Source organism: Siphateles boraxobius, unplaced genomic scaffold (genome assembly GCF_051911475.1).
Source record: "Siphateles boraxobius isolate OS27281-9 unplaced genomic scaffold, OSU_SipBor_1 20, whole genome shotgun sequence".
In the NCBI taxonomy this organism is placed as follows: domain Eukaryota; kingdom Metazoa; phylum Chordata; class Actinopteri; order Cypriniformes; family Leuciscidae; genus Siphateles; species Siphateles boraxobius.
Genome location: NW_027508811.1, coordinates 17,108,325 through 17,133,856, shown reverse-complemented (window position 1 = coordinate 17,133,856; position 25,532 = coordinate 17,108,325). Strand labels below are relative to the sequence as shown.

At 43.6% G+C, this 25,532-nt stretch overlaps 1 protein-coding gene across 7 annotated transcripts in view; it reads left to right on the top strand.

Annotated features, from left to right (window-relative positions):
• Positions 1-25,532, top strand: part of ndst2a (N-deacetylase/N-sulfotransferase (heparan glucosaminyl) 2a) — a 166,377-nt gene that overhangs the window by 126,362 nt on the left and 14,483 nt on the right. For all 7 annotated transcript variants that reach the window (XM_077237212.1, XM_077237215.1, XM_077237214.1 and 4 more), the window contains one exon: positions 22,518-24,158. In XM_077237212.1, the coding sequence (XP_077093327.1) occupies positions 23,139-24,158 (1,020 nt within the window). In that variant the 5' untranslated portion in view covers positions 22,518-23,138. The remainder of the gene's footprint in view (positions 1-22,517; positions 24,159-25,532) is intronic.

Sequence of the window (25,532 nt, the reverse complement as noted above, 5' to 3'; positions counted from 1 at the left end):
CGCCTCCGTTTCCCTCGTAAGCTGATATTGGTATTTAAACATTCTCTATGATAAAAAATGTTTGTAAAAAAATATTTTAATAACACGGTTTTGGTGGTTATAGAGTTCTAATGACGGTGTTCAACTATAACCGTCGGTCTCACGGTTATATAGTAACCGTCACACCCCTACTCACAAGCCAATGTGGCTAGTGGTTTTCCAAAGTTACTAGTCACTCAGAATTTTCACTGGCCAGAATTTTGACATCGATACCATGGTAAAAAAAGAAAAGAAGAAAAATATACATGTGGGTGCTGTGTAATGACAGATGAGGTCAAAAGTCTACCTACGCAATCTCTGTCCTAAATCTGCCACCAGACCTGTGCTTTCAGGACAAACCTCAGGACGAGTTTCCTCTCTCTCATGCTTAGCAAGTGGAAACACGCTGTACTCCAAAGAGTAGTGCTGTCTAAATACTTGTTTGTAAAACTCTGAACTCATCATGCATGCTAAAAAGACCACACACTTTTTTTTAAAAATTGGATTATTTAGTAAGCTGTCTCAGTCCACACATTGGAGTTCTAGAATCCACATTTCAAATCCAGTGTTTAACTAAAGCTGAAAATAATATGTTTGGATTTTTTTTTTTTTATAAAAAAAGCTGATATTAGTTTTAGGATTTGAAGTATTTAAGAGTAAGAAAATTTGTGACATTGATCATGTAAAAAGGTTATATGCTCTTACTTCCAATGAAGCACAAGATGCTATTTGCAATTGCTGTATTGTACATCTTGAAATATCATCTGTTATTATAGCAAAACAAGTTAAAGGTCCCATATTGTACACCTTTCTGGAGTTTTGTTTTAGGTTTTGATGTCCTTAAGAATATATATTTGCGGTATAAGTACCAAAATCCATCTCAATATATTTTTATATATTTTTCAGGAGCTCTGCCAAGAACAGGTCGATTTTGGCTTGTCTAATTAATATTCATGAGCCTCTCTTCTGACTGGTCTGTTGTTTTCTGAGAGACGCACGGCCAGGCCAACCACAGGTAACTAGGGTCATGTATGCTGTAGCCTGCAGTGGCTTGGTGATGCTCACAAGTAAGGTAAATAAAACACCTGTAATGATGGACATTGCTGAGGGAAATGTTATCCGGTCTTATATGTTCGAGCCGGACTCAGACCCCGAATCGGTGACGATACGAGACAACCAACCACCTCCTCAAACGTACACGGATGTTTGTTTGCTTAATGTATTTTTTTTTTTTTACTTTCGGCGTGAGAGTATTATAATTACAATTACATCAATGCTGCACGCAGATTTAAAGCTGCATTCGGCAAGTCTGGCAGATTGAGTGGACTTAGTCAAAATTTCGAAAGTTTACAACTCTCATGCCCCTCCCCCACTATCAACGAATACCCTCCCACGAATTCGTGTTCGTCAGTGCGTGTGCACCAGATTTTCTGTGAACGCGCCCGTCTCATCAGCATCCATCAAAAGTCAGTAAGCATGCAAACTGACATGATTTTAGTATGATCTAGCTGCTTCAGATGGTAGATTGTTACGAAATGGATTACCAACCAATTAAACGTAAATAAACACTATCATCTGTCTGAAACGCTATTATTGCTGTATGGTATGCGGCAGACATGGTCATTGTACATTGTTCTATTGCTTATATAACCGAGCTAGTCAGATAGCACATACAATAACAGTAGCTTTACTACTGTTCTTACTCTCGTAAGAAAGATAGAGTAGCATTGATTCTTCCAAAAAGCCAAACTGTATCCCTTCATCTGGACATGTTTATCCACCTAACGTTACGTTCACACGGATTTCTTGCAAACAAAGCTAACGAACCTGCCCAACAAGTGCTAACGTTAGCTATCCATACCAACACATTTGGGCAAACATACTTAGATTACTAATATAACACTAAGAAATAAAGTAACTGGTTGATAAAGCACAATTACCTGTTGAGAAGAAATGTTGCAAGCTCTGCATCCAGCTTGAACCCAATTAAATCACGTAATCTCCACCTTTCAAATACCGATCCGATGTTGATCCTGGTTTTATTACGGGCACGGTCGCTTTCTTTCTTTACTTCTTTCTTTTCAACAGGTGTTCTCTTTTCCTCTGTTGTTTTTGACCTCCTAGCTCTTGAGGTTCACCGAGGAATTGGAATCTTTTCCGCCATCACTCTTCATTACTGCGCGGACTTCAGGCGTGTGCATGTGATTGTAACGTGCGCGAGGGGTGGCGTGTGCATGACCTGTGATTGACAGTCAGATATCACACCCCCCTGCGCTGATTGGACCCGGTGATCCGGGGGAGCGGTGGATTTTTGCAAAACAAATAACACACTCCAGGTGGAGTTAGAAGCTCGTTTTTTTTTTCTAAAACCACTTTATTTATGTTGTTCTGTCGGATTATAGTGTCGATTTCACTGAATATGATCAAAAAAGATTTGCCGACGGCAGCTTTAACGTTAACACTAATTTAAACTGTCTGTAAACAAACTCAGACTTTTGAAATAACGTTACCCGTGCAAGTACACCAAACGTTGGTTTCTGTAGCAAAACAAAAGACACAGAGACTAAGTGAACTCAATCTGACCGTCTTAAATTCAATAAAAACAACAGACATGATTTCTGCTGGTTTTCATACACGGTTTCTGTAACTTAGGAAAACAAACAGCGTATTTTTGTCTTGTTTCCAACAGAAATTCTTTCAAAGCTTGTGGCAACCATAGACTGTACAAAACAACAGGTCAGCATCAACTTAGCAACACGTAAGTGTTGCATATCCGTTTACAAACTATAATTTCAGATTATGCTGGCTCCATAATGTAACATAACATGTGTTAGAAGTCGATTTACGGGTTGCAAATTTGAGGTTGGACCCAGCAATGCAACTGCAGAATCTTTGATGAGAACGTTCTTTGAAAAACCGGCATTGAACTGTGCCTGATTGACGAAGCAGTCACTTGTGAAATGTGAAGAACAGACGGTTAAGGTTAACTAAATTGCTGTGCTATTTCCATATAAATAAACATTAGCCACTGGTCTCTTATATTAATGTTGTTCGGAAGCCTGTGCTATGACTCGGGGTGGAGACTGAAGGCGGTGACTGAGCAGTTCTGTCGTCACATTTTTACGGACGTCACAACGGCTCGTGAAAAGGCACAGCTACTTTATGCAGGCTGTGTGCATTTGTCTGTGGATAGACTGTTTTGAAACGTATATGGTAGTAACATAGCCCCAGCCTAGACCTCTGTTATCATGAAAAACGTTTTGACAATATGGGACCTATAAAGAAAAAATTAAGGATTTTTGTTTAATTAAACTTTTGTGTTCATGTTTATGCTGATAATTATGTTCAGTTAGAGAAGCAAAATAGAAGCATATTCACTAGTAGCTTCTGACTTTTGCACCTTACTATACAATTGAATGTGTGCACAACATTTTTATTCATTGAATGTACTTGTAGCACTTATTTGTAGAAAACACGATGTAGATATTTATTTATACTCTGTTGAACTGTGGCCTCTTAATAAATGTATTGAGTTGTATTGAAGACTCTATCTGTTAGTCTAAGAGATGTAGTTGCAATAGACTATTCAATCAAGCCTGTAACATGTCCAACCTTGACCTTAACACTCTTCTGGTTTGATTAAAACTTTGGCCAGCAATCTCAGAACTCTGTGTTATCATATGAGAGGCAGCCAAGACAGTTAAATTGTGTAAACAGGACTCATCTCTCTCTCTCTCTCTCTCTCTCTCTCTCTCTCTCTCTCTCTCTCTCTCTCTCTCTCTCTCTCTCTCTCTCTCTCTCTCTCTCTCTCTCTCTCTCTCTCTCTCTCTCTCAAATGGTGGTCAGCGTGAACAGCCTTTTTCACACCGTACTTATGAGATCAGGGAGGTCTGGGGGTCATCCAGCAGACAGGTGGTCAGATTCCTTCATTCTGCCTTCGGAACAGGCACGTGTCCCCCATCCCACACATGCACACACAGTGGGTGGCCGGGTTTGGTTGACTCTGCAGCGTGAAGGAGCGGAAGGTTTATTCTCCAAACAGCCGTGTGTTGTGGTTCTGCGGGATGGGAACAACTTGATCTCGAGGTAAATGGGGCTCAGGCGTGTCCTCAGCCTCTCCTGAGCTTGACCCTTGTCGCTGCAGCTTTATGCTTTCTCAGTCCCTACCCCTCTGAATACCTCTAGACCAAAATTAGCCAACTGAAATATACTTACAAATACCAGCCCAGTCACAGCACAGTTAGCATGTGGCAACTGAGCCTGCACACTCTCTTTATCTCACACACATACTATGACTTTGATCACATGCACTTCTGTATTGTGGTGACGCTCCAGAGTTTGGATTAGCAAGGATGATAGGCATGACATTCTCACCAGCAATGCAAATATTTTGACACGGCCTTCCCGATGCCAGTGGGCTCATCACGGGTGCCACCTGCGAGAGGATGAGGGAGAGGCGTCTCCGACTGACTGCCTACTGCAGCGCGCTCTCTTGACAAATCACCCTGTTTAATGAGGTACAATTTTTAATCGTTAAATATTTATTCTGCAGTAATGAGAGAGATTAGCCCTCAATATTTTTCAGTGTGGGAATCTGCTAATAGCAGGGGTTTTTTTTTTACTCACTCTTTCCTTCTCTCTGTAATGAAACGTTTTATCTGCTTCCCTCCAGCCATTGCACCATAGCAATGCTTGTTGTCATTCGTAACAAGATCTGGTCTCTCAAAATGTTTTGATGTTAAATTAACAAAGAGTGTTAGTAAGTGTAGATGAGTAGGTTTTTTCTAAACGTACTTTACTCTGAGTCATGAATCTCACATTTGTGTGGCCACTCATATGGAGTTGTTTCCTCAGTGAGACTTGTGTGGCATTCCCAGTTTGATTCAGTTCTTGAATTTGAAATAAGAATGTAGAACTGCAATTTTAATTTTAAGAAGGTTGAATTCAAATAAGTTGAATTAAAAAAAATACATGGAAAGCATGATTTGTCAAGACAAACTTTTAAAGGTCCCATATTGTGCACATTTTTGGAGTTTTATTTTAGGTTTTGATGTTCTTAAGAATATATTTGCAGATTTAAGTGCCAAAAAACATCCTAATATATTATTACAGCTCTCCTTTCTCAGGAGCACTGCAAAGAACAGGTTGATTTTGGCCTGTCTAATTAATATTCATGAGCCTCTCACTGATTGGCCTGCTGTTTTCTGAGTGACGCACGGCCACAGGTAACTATTGTCATTTATGCTGTAGCCTGGTGATGCTCACAAGTAAGGTAAATTAAATGCTAATGATGGACATGGCTGAGGGAAATGTTATCCGGCCTTATATGTTTGAGCCGGAGTCAGACCCCGAATCGACGACAGGAGAAAACACCACCTCCTCAAACGTGCTTACAAAAGGATGTTTCAGAATGGTAATTAATGTTTTAGTTTTTTTACTTTCGGCATTATTGTAAAAGTATTATATATGCGTCAATGCTGCACGCAGATTTAACGTTAACACTAATTTAAACTATTTGTAAACAAATTAAGATTTTTTTTGCCCAAATTCGATGTAAATGTCCAAATTTACACATTTACATTACACAATTACATTACACTGAGTTTGAAACATTTAACTGCTTTAAAATATATAACGTTAGCAGACACCGAATGGAGTATTAAGCTATCTATTGCTTTCCTACTGATACAGTAAGTTGACGTGATACAATTTCTTTTACAAAGTTACTTTTTTTTTTTTTTTTTACTAAAGCCATGTCCGTCCCACAGCAAAACAAAAGAGTAAACTCAATCTCACCGTCTTTTACTCAATAAAAACAGGGTCGGTGTCTGTAACTTAGGAAAACAAACAACATTTTTTGTCTTGTTTCCAACAGATTCTATCAAACCTTGTGGCAACCATAGACTGTACAAAACAACACTTCAACTTAGCAACACGTAAGTGTTGCATATCCGTTTAAAAACTATAATTTCACATTATGCTGGCTCCATAATATAACATAAAATGTGTTAGAAGTTTACGTACGGGTTGCGAATTTGAGATCGGACCGAACAATATAGGGACTGCAGAATCTTTGATGAGAACGTTCTTTGGAAAACCGTCATTGAACTGTGTCTGATTGAAGAAGCAGTCACTTGTGAAATGTGAAGAACAGACGGTTAAGGTCGAACTAAATTCGACCTTATTTATTCGACCTTATTTATTGCAGCGTTTTCTCGACATGTTACCGTGTTGTTATTGATCAGCATGGACGCAATGTTGTCTGGGGTTGGGCTAAAGGAGTGAGGGACGCTGGGCTGAGCTCGGGGTGGAGACTGAAGGCGGTGACTGAGTAGTTCTGACATCACATTGATACGGAAGTCACAACGGCTCGTGAAAAAGCACAGCAATTTTATCAAGGCTGTCTGCATTTGTCTGTGGATTGAATGGTTTGAAACTCATAGGATAGTTGCATAGCCCCTAGACCTCTGCTATCATGAAAAAAGCCAGGAAATTTTAGTTTTGACCGTATGGGACCTTTAATGTTGCTTTGAGTGATGGAAAGATGGAAATAATTTTTTAAGTCTTTAAAGGGATAGTTCACACAAAAATGAAAATTCTGTCAGTATTTACTCACCCTCATGTTGTTCCAACCCCGTAAGACCTTCGTTCATCTTCGGAACACGAATTAAGATATTTTTGATGAAATCTGAGAGCTGGATCACTCCTCCATAGGCTTCTTGAGGGATTGAACTTTCAGGCCCTGAAAAGTTATTACAGACATCGTTAAAATAGTCCAAGTGACTACAGTGGCTCAATCTTAAGTTTATCAAACGACGAGAATACTTTTTGTGTGCAAAAAAAAACAAAAATAACGACTTTATTTCAACTATTAATTTCCTTCTCTTTTGGCCTCTAGTCAGTTAACTTAGTGTAATAGCGTAGAGCTACGTCACACGCAGGCTCACTATTGACCGACGCTGGTCATGTGTGTGATGCGTGTGACGTACAACAACAGAAGCTTACGCTATTACACTAGTGAACTGACTCGAGGCCCACAGAGAGGGAAATGAATAGTTGAAATAAAGTCGTTATTTTTGTTTTTTTGTGCACAAAAAGTATTCTCGTCGTTTGATAAACTTAAGATTGAGCCACTGTAGTCACTTGGACTATTTTAACGATGTCTGTAATAACTTTTCGGGGCCTGCAAGTTCAATCCCTCAAGAAGCCTATGGAGGAGTGATCCAGCTCTCAGATTTAATTTGTGTTCCGAAGATAAACAAAGGTCTTACAGAGTTGGAACAACATGAGGGTGAGTAAATACTGACAGAATTTTTATTTTTGGATGAACTAACCCTTTAAGTGTGAAGGTTTATAGGCCATAAGCATCGATAGATAGATTCATTCATTCATTTCAATTAACATTTCTGTGGAATGTGGCTTTTTCAATTTCCATTCCAATTCATTTCCATTCAATTCAATTACATTCAAAAAGTGTTTGATCAGTCTTTGTGATAGACTGCAAGTCCAAAAGCAAAAGTTTCTAGGTTTGCATATATGATGTTGACTTTGACACTTTTGTAGATTTCCCCTTGTAATTTCAGTATTTTCTCATTTTCTACAGTTATATTTAGTGTTTCAACATAACAACGTTGTACAAAAGTTTTTGTTTTTTTACCACAATGATACTGTGCATTTAAAGTCAAAATCATCAGGTACAACAGCGAGTTAGCAGACTCACTGCATCATTTTACCCACCCTTGTAACGCAATTGTCTGACTGTCATATGCCATAAGATGTTGCATCTTATTCTAAGATGGTAGCTCTCATAAAAAAACTGTGACCCAGATTTGGAGATTGCTGATTTAAGCTTGTCCCAGTTGTGTTAGTTATTTAGTCTCTTTGTCCTCTCCAGTTAAGTCTGGCTCGCTAATTGCTGTCCTGTAATCCCACAATTAACAGAGAGTGCACTGCAAGAATTATCAGCGGCCAGCGACAGTGAATCCTGCCAGAGCTCTTCAGCATGCAACTCACATCAGTAAATCAGCTTAGTTTGGGTAATTCCTTTTCAGTCACTCATTATACATTCTGTTTTTGCACTATTTTCAGAGAGGCTGAAAGAGAGAAGCTGGTGTTCTCAATAGCCAAACACAAGCAAAGCTTTATCAGCACCGCTGCCCTCATTCTCACATAGCACTCTGAGAAATGGACGGGTAAAATAAACACTTTAAAGACGTAGTTTAGCCGCACTTCACATGCCCAATTGATGTCTGAATGGGATGGAAAGCAGCAAAGCTCCTTTATCTCCGTCCACAGTAAAAGAAATACACAGACTTGATAGACAGAGTTCAGCTCGCAGGAAGATTAAAATGGAACTGAATTTTAGTTTTCTGATTTCTTTTTCTGTTTTTCCCCTCTCAGCTGAAATCAGAAATGCCATGAAGACGACAAATGGTGCGGGGGAGTTTTATCCTTTCTTCTTTGTTTTTTGTTCGGCATGTGTTTCATGCACTAGAGTTGAGTCTATTTGGTGTATTATTCATGGTGAATAATCAGAGGGAGGCAGCGGCCTTTGGAATTTGACGGTCAGCATTGTGGTGTTTGGGTAGGGAGGGCTTGACCCAAGGGTTGCTGGGGCAGAGAGGCTGAGGAGAGGGTCCTCACTTGGTCCCCCTTCATCTCTTTGTCCCAAACATTTGTGGTTCATGCAAGAATTGAGTTTGTCACCCTGCTGTCATCTCGAATTCAGGGATTCAAAATTATAGCTCAGATTAAGCCACACTCTCCAGCTGTTTTAAAACATTTCCTTTGATTAAAAATAAGCTGAGCTGTTTTTTCAACCGTCCCCCACAGCTTGTAAATTCTATAAATAATTGCATGTTAATTGCCCCACAGAATTGAATCCATCTAAAGATTTTTTTTTTTGCTATTAAATCTATTTGTTAATGTAGAAGCGCTGTTTTTTTTTTGTTTGTTTGTTTTTTGAAAATTGGATGTAGCAGGTAAGCTGCAGGCTTATTAAACTTCTCCACACATAGTAGCAGTTTAAAGTGCTCTTTTTTTATACTTAATATTGATCGAAGCGGTCTGGTTTTCTAGCAAGTGTGTGTGTGTGTGTGTGTGTTTTGTTTGTTTGTTTGTTTGTTTGTTTGTTTGTTTGTTTGTTTAGGCGAGATGCCCAGAGGCCTGCTCACCTGTGCCTCAAATACAATATGACCTTGGGGCCTAATGATAGCCCCCTCCTCCACTTTGCCCAGAAACCTTAATTCTCTGCCCATTGTGTTTGGAAGCCCCCTGCTGGTCACTTTTACACTGCACCATGACTCCTGTTGCCTAATTAGGGCTGTTTGCCAAGGCAAGCATCACTATTTGCACAAAGTTGGGGTAAGAGGTTCAAACAGACCTCTAACCACACGTATAAAAATTTGGTGTGTAACGTGTCCCAGACCATTTGTGCTAAGGTAATGAATGAAACCTCAAATCACTGTTGCACTATTCTAGAGTTGCACTATTCTAAGACTGCAGACTGATGGTAATATGGGTGAATAAATCACATAGAGGTCCATTGAAGCTATATATATGGAGCACAACATAATAGAGACTTTGAGGTGAACTCTTGACTTGGGTCATTAGGCAAACACCCAGAACACCCTAGCAACCACATAGCAATATATTAAAAAGCCACTCGAAAAACAACTTAGCAACTGTGTAGCAGTGCCTTGGCAACCACTAACAAAGCCTTAACTTTATTTATTTATTTATTCATTTGTGAACATTTTAAAATGTAGTTTAGTATAGATAAAGTAGCAATAATGCATTTACTTAACAGCTGCTGGTTTGATTGAGTTTGTATCTGATTTCTGTTAGCGGCCAAGATGCAGGTTTTTCCTATATCTTGACAGCTCAAAAAATTAAGTTGTTCTGGTGTAATTTGGTTAGAGCAGAAAGAAACTGAAGTGATGAAAACCTGAGACCCCACATGGCCCTCATAAAAGCTCAGCCAGTATGGGTCAGGGGATCAGAGGTCATATTGGTCATGTGAGGCATGACCGTCTTGAAGGGTAATTTATGCAGCACCACAGGAACTAGTTCCCTCCTGGTTGGTAATCTTACGATGTACACTTAACACACTGTTGTAACCAGGTGAAATGCCATTATATGATTAAACCCATCTTTTTTATGTAGATCCCAGTTTGTTAATGTTAAATCGACCTTGACGGGACACACAAATGTGATTTGTCAGTAGGGGTGGGCGATACCAAAATCTTATATCAGGATATGAGTTATTGTATTTCACAATACTGATATACAGTATATCACTTTAAATAAAGTTTTTATGATATCAACGTTTTTGATACATTGAAATCGACTCGGTTACTAACGTAACCTCGGTTCCCTGAGAGGAGGGAACGAGTATTGCGTAAGTAGCTTACGCTATGGGAAAACTCCTTTTCTCGAGAATATTGAAGTCTTTATGTAAAACGCATTGCAGCTGCACAGCTGACAGCAATGAACGAAGGCAGCTCGGTCATTGGCTGTGCTGCGGCAACTTGCTCGAACCAATGACGGGGCGACTCTGAATGCGCGACCAATGAGCGCGCTTCGCGCCCGCGCGCGTCAGAGCCCGCCAAGATGGGCGTGGCCAAGAGCTATATATTGGGCGCCCCGTCATGAGAGTTCTTTAGGTTAAAACGACTGAAGCGAACTAACCAAGCACAAGCACGGCAGCTTACGCAATACTCGTTCCCTCCTCTCAGGGAACCGAGGTTACGTTAGTAACCGAGTCGTTCCCTTTCGAGAGGTCTCTCCTATTGCGTAAGTAGCTTACGCTATGGGAACACCATGCAAAACGCCGTGCGTGCTGAACTTCGCCTTATGATAGCCAGAGGCAGGTGCCTGAGCTAAAAAAGCAAAGTTATCATCCAACTAGCCGGCAGAGGCGAGCTTTATATGTGGGAAAGAATACAGAGCGGCTAGAAGGCGCTCAGTGTGACACAAGCACATACATAATCTAGATACGAACTCGTAGTTCAACTAGCATCATGCTGATAGTACATTGGAATGCAGTGTCGGGACCTGTAGGTTGTAGAACCTGATAAATGTGGACGGTGAGGCCCAGCCTGCCGCCGCACAAATATCCTCGATCGGTATCCCGCTCGACCATGCCCAGGAAGAAGCCACACTCCTGGTGGAGTGTGCTTTGACTCCCCAGGGGCATTGAAGTCCCTTAGCTTCATAAGCCAGCGCTATAGCTTCAACTATCCAGTGAGAGATTCTCTGCTTTGAAACGGCGGAACCTTTCGTACGGCCGCCAAAGCATACAAACAGTTGTTCTGTCTGTCTGAATAGGGCAGAACGCTCCAAATACACTCTGAGAGCCCTAACGGGGCAGAGTAGATTAGCGTCGTGTTCGTCTGCTGGGGACGATAGCGCAGTTAGGGAGATAACCTGTGCTCTGAAGGGAGTGGTGAGCACTTTAGGAATATACCCATGTTTCGGTCTAAGGACGACCCTGCAGTCGTTAGGTCCGAATTCTAGGCAGGCAGCGCTTGTCGAAAGCGCGTGCAGGTCGCCCACTCTCTTGACCGAGGCGAGTGCCAGCAAGAGCGCAGTCTTGAGCGAGAGCTGTTTAAGGTGCACGGTTCGGAGTGGTTCGAACGGAGGCCCTTTAAGAGCGTCTAGGACAGTAGCTAGGTCCCAGATCGGCACTGAGGGGGGGCGTGAAGGGTTCATCCTCCTAGCGCCCCTTAGGAAACGAATAATTAGGTCGTTTCTTCCCAATGGACGTTCCATTACAGGGTCGTGTGATGCTGTGATGGCCGCCACATATACTTTGAGCGTGGAGGGGGCGCGGCCCGCCTCCAGAAGCCCTTGTAGAAAAGCGAGTACGTTCGTAATCTCGCATGTTTCAGGGTTCAGGCCCTTGGCATTACACCAGACACTGAACACTTTCCATTTCTGGGCATATAAGCGTCTCGTGGAGGGCGCCCGCGCCTCAGCGATGGTTTTTAGTGCTCCGCTCGTGAGGTTCCTGGGAACCCGTTGAGGGGCCATGCATGAAGGGCCCACAGATCGGGGCGGGGATGAAATATCATCCCGTTGGCCTGACTGAGGAGGTCTGGCCTCAGTGGAATCGGCCGTGGTGCAGATTGCATTTGCATCAGATCTGGAAACCATGTTTGGTTCTTCCAGAGTGGGGCTATCAGCAGCACTGCGTCTTTCTCCTCTCTGACCCGACTGATGACCTGCGGTAGCATCGCGATCGGGGGAAAGGCATATAAGGGACGGCTCGGCCAGCTCTGGGCGAGCGCATCCATGCTTTTCGTGAAGAAAAGAGGGCAGTGCGCGTTCTCCTTGGAGGCGAAGAGGTCGATCTCCGCTTTGCCAAAGGTTTTCCATAACCAGTGAATCGTCAGCGGGTTGAGAGCCCATTCTCCTGGGAGAATTTTGTCTCTGGATAGCATGTCCGCCCCCTGGTTCAGGGCACCTGGCACATGCGCTGCTCTCAGCGAGCGCAAGTTGTGCTGGGACCATAAAATGAGTCTCCTGGCCATTGAATGCATGGAGCTCGACCTGAGTCCACCCTGGCGATTTATGTACGATACTACCGTCATGTTGTCCGTTCGGACCAAGACGTGTTCGTTTCTCAGCTGTGGGAGCAGGGCTCTGAGAGCCAAAGCGACCGCTTTCATTTCCAGACAGTTTATGTGTAGGCGCTTCTCCGGGTTTGACCAAAAGCCGGAGACAGGCCTGCCCTCGTAAAGGGCCCCCCAACCTATTTTGGAGGCATCTGTCGTTATCATCTTTCTCCTTGTGTTCACACCCAGACTCACGCCTGACTGGTACCAGTCGGCGGCTTTCCAGTGCGTCAGGGCTTTTATACAGCCGTGGTTCGCTCTGATTAAAAGGTGGCCCGAACGCCACGCGTGAGTAGGGACGCGGCTCTTGAGCCAGCGTTGGAGAGGGCGCATATGCAACAATCCTAGCTGGAGTACGGCCGATGCTGAGGCCATGAGACCGAGCATCCTCTGAAACCGCTTGACGGGGGCGAGCGCGCCCGCCCTGAATGATGTTGCAAGGCGCCGGATGGTGAGCGCGCGCTCTGATGAGAGACGCGCTGTCATTTGCATCGAGTCTAGAACTATTCCCAGGAAAGAAAATCCTCTGGCTGGGAGATAGTATGCTTTTTGCAAAATTGATTCTTAGACCCAGGCATTCTAAATGGCTGATAATCCAAGATCTGTGTGTTATTAACTGACTCTCTGATTGTGCTAGAATCAGCCAATCGTCGAGATAATTCAGTATTCGCACTCCCCTTCGCCTTAGGGGGGAAAGTGCTGCATCCATACATTTCGTGAATGTACGGGGAGCCAGGGACAGGCCGAACGGAAGTACTGTGTACTGGTACGACTGTCCCTCGAAAGCGAATCTCAGAAACGGCCTGTGATGAGGCGCTATTGGAATGTGAAAGTAAGCATCTTTCAGATCCACTGAGAGAAACCAATCTCCTGGGCGTACTTGCGCGAGGATATGCTTGGTTGTTAACATTCTGAACGAGCGAATCATTAGTGCTTTGTTCAGGTGTCTGAGATCTAGGATGGGGCGGAGACCGCCATCCTTTTTCGGGACGAGAAAATAGCGGCTGTAAAAACCTGCCTCGCTCAGAGAGGGGGGAACAGTTTCCACAGCACCCTTTTCTATTAGTTTGCGCACCTCGGTGCGTAGAACATGTGAGCACTCTTTTCTCACTTTCGTCTCGACCACAGTCGTAAAACGTGGTGGTCTGCGAGCGAACTGGAGCGAGTATCCGTGCTTTACTATATTCAATACCCATTTCGGCATATCTGGAATATTTTCCCATGCCGCTGCGTGTACAGATATGGGCTGAATACAGGCTAGGGGCGGGCCGCTGTGACGCAGGGACCCGGCCAGCGAATCGCCTGAGCTCATAGCTCTCAGAGGCGCGGGCGCGCGCTGAGCAGCTGAGTGAATGGGCGCGTGTGTGATTACAGCAGCGCGCGCTGTGTCTGTAAAACTCGCAGCCTGGGCTGGGGCTGTGTTTGACACTGTAAGGACAGTGTTTATAAGTGGGGGTGCATAAACAGTGGTAGGCACACGCGTCACTTTTATAATGTTTCCCGCTTTTACTGGGGATGAATTTATAACTGTGTGAACAGTGCTTGTGTGTAGTGGTGCGTACATGACCGTAGGCACGTGATCTACATTCATGGGGTGCGCAGCTTGAGCTGGGAATGAATTTGGCACTGTTTTGACAGTATCTGGGAATGCACACCTTGTGGACATGTGAACCCTTAGTGACACAGGCAGAAAAAGACTCTTTTTGTGTTTTCTGTGCGTCGCCGTAAAAACGGCGTTTGTTTGCAGGTGAGCGAGCTCTGTGACTGGCCCATTGACTGCTGTATGAACATATCCAGCCGCCTGTAAGGGGACTGGGTAATGCTTGAGCTTTTGCAGAGAGAGTGGTCCGGCTTTTGCGAGACACGCACTCTCTCTTTTCATTCTTGTGGCTAGGACGGCTTTCGAGGCTCGGGGTTCAGCACAATCTTGGGCCGAGGACCCCGTCGCTCAGAAGGCGGCTTGCGGTTGTGAGAGCGCGAGCGGCGTCGAGCGTCAGCCTGAGGCGCGGGCTGAGAGGCGGTGGGGGCTGTTCTAGCCCGCTGCGGCTGCGGCGGCCTCTGTCTGCTCTGCGATGAGCTGGAGCGCTTGGGCAGGAAATGCCGCATAGCTTGTGAAGCATTCTGGGCCTCAGTGAAGCGTTCGGCGAAACCCTTAACCGCCGGTCCAAACAGCCCGCTGGTGGAGATAGGCGCGTCGAGAAATGGCGCCTTATCCGCGTCCTTCATCTCAGTCAGAGTCAACCACAGATGGCGCTCGAGAACAGTCAAATTAGCCATGGCACGGCCGATAGACTGGGCGGTGGCCTTCGTGGCTCGCAGGGCTATGTCAGTCGCGCTGCGTAGGTCCTTAAAGGCTTCGGGTTCGGGGCCAGACTCGTCCATAGAGCGGAGAAGCTTGGCTTGGAACACTTGAAGTACCGCCATAGAGTGAAGCGCTGATGCAGCTTGGCCGGCGGCGGCGTAGGCGCGACCGGCGAGAGCTGAAGTAGTGCGGCAGGGCTTCGAGGGGTGGGAAGCTTTGGCTTTCCATCCGGTGGTGGAGGGCGGGCAGAGATGATTGGCCACGGCCTCCTCGAGGGGCGGTGTTCCCTCGTAGCCTCTTTCCTTCGCGCCGTCCACAGAGGAGAGCGAGGAAGAAAAAGAAGGCTTTAGGCGCGCAGAGTGGGGGGCTTTCCACGACTTGGTGAGTTCGTCGTGAACTTCCGGGAAGAAAGGAGAAGGCCTTTGCCGAGGGGCCTGCTGGCGCCCCTGCAGAAACCACTCATCCAGTCGGCTCCGGGTTGGTTCTTCGGGAGAAGACCAATCGAGCCCGAGGTCTTCCACGGCCTTAGAGAGAACGCGGATAATCTCGCTATCCATGGTGGAGCCCCCGCTCGCGCTAGCTAGCGTCGACGGGGCGGGGTCGAGAGTGGAGCCCGGCCAGTCGTCCGATGCAGCGTCGATTGACAAGCTGTCATCCATTCCCCCGTCGTCCTCGGACGCGCCGAAAGTCACAAGGCCCACCGCTCTGCTAGAGGGGTGTGGGTCCGGCTGGGTGAACTGAACCGGCGGTGGGGAAGGCAAGAGCGGCGGTGAAGCACGCGGAGACTGGCTCGGCGTGACGTCACTGAGCTCAGGTTCAGGAAGCCTCTGTGAGCGGCGCTTTTTCTTAGTGCGCGGCTCGAACAGAGGGATGGCGGCGATGGGCTCGCTCACGGCGAAAGCGGCGAGGCGAGCCCGCAGTGCGGAGAGACCCAGGTCGTCACATTCGGGGCATCCGCCCTTGGTCAAAGCAGCTTCTGCGTGGTCCCGGCCCAGGCAGCGAGCGCAGATGATGTGACGATCCCCGTCCGGGAGAAGGTCTCTGCACGACGCGCAGGAAGGCATTTGAAACAACGCCTTGGAAAATTTGCTCTTTTACAAGTGTCGCAGAGCGAACAGATGTAAATACTTGCGTGAGCAGTACGCCGGATGGCTCAGTAGGATCGCGTTAGAAGGCGGCTGAAGGTGCCGACGTCCTCGTAGCAAATCCCGCTGGTATGCTTTTCGACGGCGAAGCTTCAATAATCCGGAGGATCCAGCGAAGAAGGTGTTCGCTGAAGGAGATTAAATCTAAAGAACTCTCATGACGGGGCGCCCAATATATAGCTCTTGGCCACGCCCATCTTGGCGGGCTCTGACGCGCGCGGGCGCGAAGCGCGCTCATTGGTCGCGCATTCAGAGTCGCCCCGTCATTGGTTCGAGCAAGTTGCCGCAGCACAGCCAATGACCGAGCTGCCTTCGTTCATTGCTGTCAGCTGTGCAGCTGCAATGCGTTTTACATAAAGACTTCAATATTCTCGAGAAAAGGAGTTTTCCCATAGCGTAAGCTACTTACGCAATAGGAGAGACCTCTCGAAAGGGAACTCATCCTCATCACCATTTTCAATATCACAAAAGCTAATACTAGCCTAAGTAAAAAAACAACAACGACAAAACTCTCAAGCCTACTGAAGTCAAGTAAACAGTGATAACGAAAGAACAAAGAAACTAATTACAAACATATAGAAAAACTAACTACAATAGAACAAAGGCACAAATGAAATGGACCAACCTGAACAACTTAAGCACTGGAAATAAGAAATACTACATAAATTGTACAAAGTATCAAATTTATAAAAAAACCTGCATAGTCTTTAATTAAATATACATTTATTCTTATTAAAGTTACAAAAGTGATTCAGTCAAGAGCAGTGAGAGATTCTCTCTTTTTGTTTGATTAACATTAAAGTGTTAGTTCACCCAAAAATGAAAATTATGTCATTAATGACTCATCCTCATGTCGCTCCAAGCCCGTAAGACCTCCGTTCATCTTCAGAACACAGTTTAAGATATTTTAGATTTAGTCAGAGAGCTTTCTGTCCCTCCATTGAAAATGTATGAACGGTATACTGTCCTTGTCCAGAAAGGAAATAAAGACATCATCAAAGTAGTCCATGTGACATCAGTGAGTTAGTTAGAATGTTTTGAAGCATCGGAAATACATTTTGGTCCAAAAATAACCAAAACTACGACTTTATTCAGCATTGTATTGTCTTCCGGTTCTGTCGGGTATCCGCGTTCACGAGTCCGCAGTGACGCTGATGACGTAAGACGCTGCTGACGTGTATCTGGTGCGTCAGTGTATTCGGGTTCAAATAAATATGGCTGGGCAAAAAAATGCAAGTCTTCCTCTGTGTGGAAATCCTTAGACATGTTTGTGAAGATTGTTTTGTTTCCAGAGTGCGTCTCCCTCAGACTGTAAACGAAGCTCGGGCGCACCAGACACACGTCAGCAGCGTCACTGAACGCGGATCCCCAACAGAACCGGAAGACAATACAATGCTGAATAAAGTCATAGTTTGGTTATTTTTGGACCAAAATGTATTTCCGATGCTTCAAAACATTCTAACTAACCCACTGATGTCACATGGACTACTTTGATGATGTCTTTATTTTCTTTCTGGACAAGGACAGTATACCGTTCATACATTTTCAATGGAGGGACAGAAAGCTCTCTGACTAAATCTAAAATATCTTAAACTGTGTTCTGAAGATGAACGGAGGTCTTACGGGCTTGGAGCGACATGAGGGTGAGTCATTGACATCATTTTCATTGTTGGGGGAACTAACCCTTTAATGACGACAGCAGGTAAATTTGGATGCTGTCACTTTGAGACCAAACGCACGGATCCAATATACTTGTGTGTTTTATTTCTCAACTGTTTACGTTCACTTAAATGACTGTTTACTTGCAAAGACAGTCATTTCGACACACGAGTATGTGTATTTAAATGTTCAAGCCCAATTAGACTGCATAAAAGCACTCAGTTCAATACTCACGCACTCTATGAGCAGCGGCTTCATCTGCGCACGGCGTCTCTCAGACAGCGTTCAGAAACCATCTCTCTGACAGCATGTGTATATAGCGAAATTGGGTTTTTTTTTGCTCCTTATTGCACTTTGTGGGTTTAAAATCACTTGAAAAAGCATGCAAATAATAAGCCGCGCAGCACAACAGTCACATGAGCATAACAGCGAAAGAGACTCTACCGGTTGACAAATTTCTACCGGTTAATCGGGTCTACTGGTATACCACCACCCCCAACTTTCAGTGTGGGATAGACAAATTAGCACAGGTAACTTATTGTTTCCCATATTTTTGTGAATACGTGTCTTTGGGTATTTGCCTGTTTGTGTGTCATATCAAGGTGATAACATCTGTATGCACCTGTTCACGCCCCTGTCTAATCAGTCATTTTTCTTGCTCTTACACATGGTCTCACATTTACTCACTCCTTCATTTTGTCCTCATTCTGCCACAATAACACTGTTCTGTGTTACCAGGAAAATCTTAGTGTCACAGGATATTGATGCGAGACTTTCTATTTTGTTGCTAATTACAGAACAATTCTAATACATTTCTTGATTCTCTTCATCTCCATGTCTCTGATCTCAGGAGTGCATATTCATAATCATAACCAACATCATTCAAATTGCTGGAGGTCAGCGAGTTGCTGTAGCTAGTAGACAACTGTATCTTTTTCATATATATATATATATATATATATATATATATATATATATATATATATATATATATATATACACGTTCCTTCTAAAAAAATTAGCATATTGTGATAAAGTTAATTATTTTCCTTAATGTAATGATAAAAATTAAACTTTCATATATTTTATATTCATTGCACACCAACTGAAATATTTCAGGTCTTTTATTGTTTTAATACTGATGATTTTGGCATACAGCTCATGAAAACCCAAAATTCCTATCTCAAAAAATTAGCATATCATGAAAAAGGTCTCTAAACGAGCTATTAACCTAATCATCTGAATCAACTAATTAACTCTAAACACCTGCAAAAGATTCCTGAGGCTTTTAAAAACTCCCAGCCTGTTTCATTACTCAAAACCGCAATCATGGGTAAGACTGCCGACCTGACTGCTGTCCATAAGGCCATCATTGACACCCTCAAGCAAGAGGGTAAGACACAGAAAGAAATTTCTGAACAAATAGGCTGTTCCCAGAGTGCTGTATCAAGGCACCTCAGTGGGAAGTCTGTGGGAAGGAAAAAATGTGTCAAAAAACGCTGCACAACGAGAAGAGGTGACCGGACCCTGAGGAAGATTGTGGAGAAGGGCCGATTCCAGACCTTGGGGGACCTGCGGAAGCAGTGGACTGAGTCTGGAGTAGAAACATCCAGAGCCACCGTGCACAGGCGTGTGCAGAAAATGGGCTACAGGTGCCGCATTCCCCAGGTCAAGCCACTTTTGAACCAGAAACAGCGGAAGAAGCGCCTGACCTGGGCTAAAGAGAAGCAGCACTGGACTGTTGCTCGGTGGTCCAAAGTACTTTTTTCGGATGAAAGCAAATTTTGCATGTCATTCGGAAATCAAGGTGCCAGAGTCTGGAGGTAGACTGGGGAGAAGGAAATGCCTGAAGTCCAGTGTCAAGTACCCACAGTCAGTGATGGTCTGGGGTGCCATGTCAGCTGCTGGTGTTAGTGCACTGTGTTTTATCAAGGGCAGGGTCAATGCAGCTAGCTATCAGGAGATTTTGGAACACTTCATGCTTCCATCTGCTGAAAAGCGTTATGGAGATGAAGATTTCATTTTTCAGCACGACCTGGCACCTGCTCACAGTGCCAAAACCACTGGTAAATGGTTTACTGACCATGTGCTCAATTGGCCTGCCAACTCTCCTGAACTGAACCCCATAGAGAATCTGTGGGATATTGTGAAGAGAAAGTTGAGAGACGCAAGACCCAACACTCTGGATGAGCTTAAGGCCGCTATCGAAGCATCCTGGGCCTCCATAACACCTCAGCAGTGCCATAGGCTGATTGCATCCATGCCACGCCGCATTAAAGCAGTCATTTCTGCAAAAGGATTCCCGACCAAGTATTGAGTGCATAACTGAACATAATTATTTGAAGGTTGACTTTTTTTGTATTAAAAACACTTTTTATTGGTCGGATGAAATATGCTAATTTTTTGAGATAGGAATTTTTGGTTTTCATGAGCTGTATGCCAAAATCATCCGTATTAAAACAATAAAAGACCTGAAATATTTCAGTTGGTGTGCAATGAATATAAAATATATGAAAGTTTAATTTTTATCATTACATTATGGAAAATAATGAACTTTATCACAATATGCTAATTTTTTGAGAAGGACCTATATATATATATATATATACATACACACACACACACATATACATACACACACACATTTTTAATTATTAAAGAAATTGAATACTTTTGACAGGTAGTTTGGAATAATTAAATGTTTTTGTGCTTTTGAAATAACTATTTTATGCTTGTCAAGGCTGCATTTGATCTCAAATGGAGTAACAATTTTGTATTGTGAAATATTATTAAAAATCAGTTTTCTATTTTAATATATTTTAAAATATAATTTATTCCTTTGATGGGAAAGCTGAATTTTCAGCAGCCATTACTCAAGTCTTTAGTGTTATGTGATCCTTCAGAAATCATTCCGATATGCTAATTTGGTGCTCAAGAAACATTTTTTTATCAATGTTGAAACTCGTTTTTGCGCTTTAACATTTTTGTGGAAACCGTGATACTCTACCATTAAAAAAAATCTCTCTTTAAAAAGAAGAAAAAAATTGAGCAAAGATTCATTACATTTATGATGTAACAAAAGATTCGTATTTCAATAAATACTGTTCTTTTGAACTTTTCATTCTTTAAATAATCCTGGAAAAAAATGATCACGTTTCCACAAAAATATTAAACAGCAAAAACTTTGAGTACATCAGTGGAGCCTTATTAGTTAGCAGTGATTTTCTGCTGCCTCGCTTGCTTTTTCCTTATTTATTTTCTTGACCATCTTTTATTCCTTCTTGTTCTTGTTTTCTCTTCCTTTGCATCTTATTTCCTCCCTTAGTCACACTCCCCCCATCTTATTTCCTCCTGTGCTCATGTGCACCATTACTCTGTAAGCATGTTTGTTTTCTGAGGAGAGTAGTGTAATAAACACAAGATATGCATGGCCATCCTGATCATTTCCTGGTCGAGTTCAGCTCTGAATAGCTCATGATTGCATTCTCTGACTCAAAGTGAAAGCTATTCTCCTGAGATGAGAAATGCTCAGTAGTACTCTCATCCTGGCTTTAGCTGCACATGCCATGTGAAAATATTCTACTCAATGATTCAGGGCTGCCGTTCCCCCTCTCTCGCCCTGTTGCTTTACCGTACAGATAATATAATGTTGAATTAGATACTCTGATCTGAGTGTATCTTTATGATCTCATGAATTGCAATGTGTTGTGATGGAAACCTGCTGTTTGTGTGCATTTGTATTTGCTTGGGAGTATGTTTTGAACTAATGTAGAACTGGTCTGTGAGGTTAGAGTGCTCCCAGCTAATAATAACCTAGGTTTCCGTATCAGGATGTGTTCTTCTGTAGAGTTCATTCTGAGTTTGATCAATTTAATACAGCTAAGCACTTTGCTGCCATTTTCTTTTTTTCTATGTAATTATTCTTTGCCATCTCTCGGACAGGTGAATTACCAAATTACGATTCTCTGAATTAAATATTAGCTTTGAGGGTAAAAGTAAAGTTTCTCTTTTCTAGTGTCTTATCATTCCTTATGCTATGTTTCTCGTTTCCTTTATTTCTCTCTCTCAGCTTATCATCTGTCCTAGACAAGGTGCCTTTGACCAAAGGACAGGCCATGCTTGTCCGTCTGTGGGAAAAACGATCCTTTAAGTGCCAGCCCTGATTTATAGTTACAGCATGGCTAGCATTGATCATGTCAGAGACTGATAGCTGGCTGTAAGCTGACAAAGCCTCTCTTGGTGGGGAGAGGAACGAGAAAATGTGCCTGGAATCTGATGATTTCCGTCTCAAGCACCTTGAAACTCAATCTAACTGTTGACTTGTTCTCTCGAGAATTTGGAGAATATTTAAGATATTCTCAAGTTTACAAACAGTGCATTCCAATCACAGTTTTTACTATTACCCATCATCTGCCTTCCCATGCTCTAATTAGTGTACTGGTTAAGGTTCACCTTTGAACAGTGACCATAAGGTCAATTATATCCATAAGGTCAGTGATCCCTCTATCCCACCTGTAATGCCATCTTACTGGAGGACAAGAGCTCCAGGTCTATTTTAGGAGTCATGAGAAAAAAAGAAGACTCCATGGTAATGTAGTGATCCACATCAACAGTCACACTAATAGTAAAATCAATGGCCACTTGGAAGTATAAAGAGTGATGCAGCATTTGGTCATTCACTAGACTTAAGATCTGCTTGCTTCCCCCGTTTCATGCACTCTTTAAAGTTGTTTGATGATGTTTGAACTGATTGAATCTCTTCTCTCTGTGTTTCAGGTTCTGACTCAATGATGAATGTACTGAGGATGCTGGGCCTCTACTGGGGGCCATGCTCACCATCCTGCCCTAGTGGTGAACACCCTCTGAGTACTCGCTGCTGAGGCCAACGGGGCAAGTGGAGCACCGGCCTCGAAGCTCTCCAAAATATCCAAAAGAACCCTCTACACCGAGAAGCACATGCTTATTTGAAAGTTTGGTGCACAGCAACGCAAAAGAAGTCAGCGGTAAAACAACTGATCCTTTGTCGAGTGGTAGTGGAGTGTCGAGAGAGATCAAGAAACCCAATCCTGTTATTCCAAGACGCCAGCCGAGAGTTGAGTGCACTCAGGGAACGCGTGGTGGGGGTGAAAGTGCTGGTTGACCTCATTGAAGGACTGGGGCTAGAGGCAACAATCAAAGCGGAGACACACGTCATGGACTATGGGGGCCATGGTGACCTAGCATAAATGGCTACTCTTGACCCAAAGCTTGTGCCGGTGTCTGCTGCTCAACCTTTTTGCTTTTTCCTTCTCTTTTCCTCTCTGTTGTCCTCCTCTTGCTGCGAACATTGCAACGATCATCCTATCAGCCTCCCCTCTGCCCCCCTTTCTTCCCCGGCCCCGCTTTTGCATTGGGGCCATGGGGCTGTGGAAGTTAGTGCGGGGCGTCAGGCAACTCGAGCTCCACCGCCTCATCCTGGCGCTCATCGTCTTCTGCTTGCTTTCCATGGCTTTCCTGGCCTACTATGTCAGCAACAGCCCTAAAATTAAAGAGGCGCCCCCTTTGCCCTTCAGTGACTGTGGTGGAGTTGTCCCGGCTGCAGCAGGAGGGCAACGGACTCCTCTTTTCCTGCCAACTTTCACAGGCCGGCAGAGGACGGTTAAAGTGGTGGATAACTCTCGAACGGAGCCTGTGGTGCTTGTCTTTGTGGAGAGCATTTATTCTCAACTCGGACAAGAGATTGTAGCTATCCTTGAGTCCAGCCGCTTCCGTTACCACACTGAGATCGCACCCAGCAAAGGCGACATGCCTACATTGATGGATCGCGATGTTGGTCGCTACGCCCTGGTCATTTATGAGAACATTCTCAAGTATGTCAACTTAGATGCTTGGAATCGTGACCTGCTGGATAAATATTGCGCAGAATTTGGCGTGGGCATCATTGGGTTCTTCAAAGCCAATGAGAACTCCTTGCTCAGTGCCCAGCTGAAGGGCTTCCCGCTTTTCCTGCACTCTAACCTGGGCCTTCGGGACTACCACATCAACCCAGCTGCCCCATTACTGTACATCACTAAACCCAATGAGGTGGAGCAGGGCCCACTCCCTGGTGATGACTGGACGGTCTTTCAGTCTAACCACAGCACCTACGAGCCTGTGCTTCTGGCCGTCACAAAGTCCTCAGAAGCACTGGCCCACCTGGGGCCCCACCGAGCCCTTCATGCTACTGTAGTTCAGGACCTTGGCCTTCACGATGGCATTCAGAGAGTGCTTTTTGGCAACAATCTGTCGTTTTGGCTGCATAAGTTGATTTTTGTGGATGCCATAGCCTATCTGACAGGAAAAAGACTCTGCCTGTCCTTGGAGAGGCATCTGCTAGTTGACGTGGATGATATATTTGTGGGAAAGGAGGGGACTCGGATGAAGGTGACAGATGTGAAGGTACGTGTCTCTTCTTTGTTAAAGGGATAATTTACCCAAAAAATTCTGTCACTTACTTATTGCAATGACATTTTAAAACTTTGTGACTTTCTTTTTTTTTTTTAAATGACATGAGGGTGAATTAAGTGATGACTGAATTTAAATTTTTGGGTGAACTATCTCTTTAAAAGTTCCTAGGCTGCTCAATGTTGTTTAACTGTGAGCATTCACATTGTTCTCTCAAACTCACTCAGCTGTTGACTTAACGAGCAAATCGTATGTTCTCGAAGTGGGTAACAATGTATTGGCAATGTATCTGTAACAGATTACATGGTACATACTATGCAGATGATGCTTTGAGCACTGTAGTGTCATGGAGAGGCTAACAGCTAGTATTCAAAATAATGTGCTTGTTAGAGCAAGGGATAATTGCTCTGTTTGGACAATGTGCCTATTAACCTACTATTTATTAGCGGCTTTGCCAAAGGGGCTGATTACACATACTTATGAATCCCTCCCAGTTCTCATCATCAGGTTGTGTAGAAGCTTTCAGCCTTCCACAATATGCGAACCACACTGCTGACTGTGGTCTGTACACCCTCTTGAGCCATAAATGTGTAGTTTACACTTGCAGAGAGACACCACCTGGAGGTCATCCTCATAAAGATAGTCAAAGTAAATTAACAGCTCTAATAAGAAATAATATGTCAATTAATGTCCCATTTGCATTGACAACATAAAGATGTTTTTTTAGCAGAAACATCTGAGTCAGTCAGGCAGTTAATTAGCTCACCCTCAATTATATTTGACAAAGTTAGCACCATTTAGTTTCATATGCGAGGGATGTGGAGAAAAGTACATTGATGATTGGTGTTTGACAATTTTAAATTTGATGTGCTAAAATGGCGGATGGATATGTGACGTCAGCATAATAATCAAAAGTATATTTTTATCAGCGTTGATATAAAATATTTATTTTTCTGTTTGAGGAATAGCTTATGCACGAACACAATAATTCTATCTTTATTTCTGTCATTACTTACTCTACCTCATGTCATTCCAAACCTGCATGACTTACTTTCATTGTAAACAATAATATGACCACTTTGTTCCATATAATGAACGTAAAAGCACCTGTTCCTGTCAAGCTCCAAATTTACAAGGATTTGGAATGACTGTAATGATAACAGAAATTAAATGTTTAGGTGAACTATTCCTTTAAGTTTCTGCTAAGTCTGTCACATTATATAACAAGGGTCGGGAATAATGTTCATATCTTGCAAATAGATGGTATGTGTGTGACGTCACCATCGGCCGGAGTGACTGCGGTTACGCCCACTGAGTGGCACAAAGACTGAGCGGCAGCATTTGTTTTCAGCATAAATGCTGTGAAAA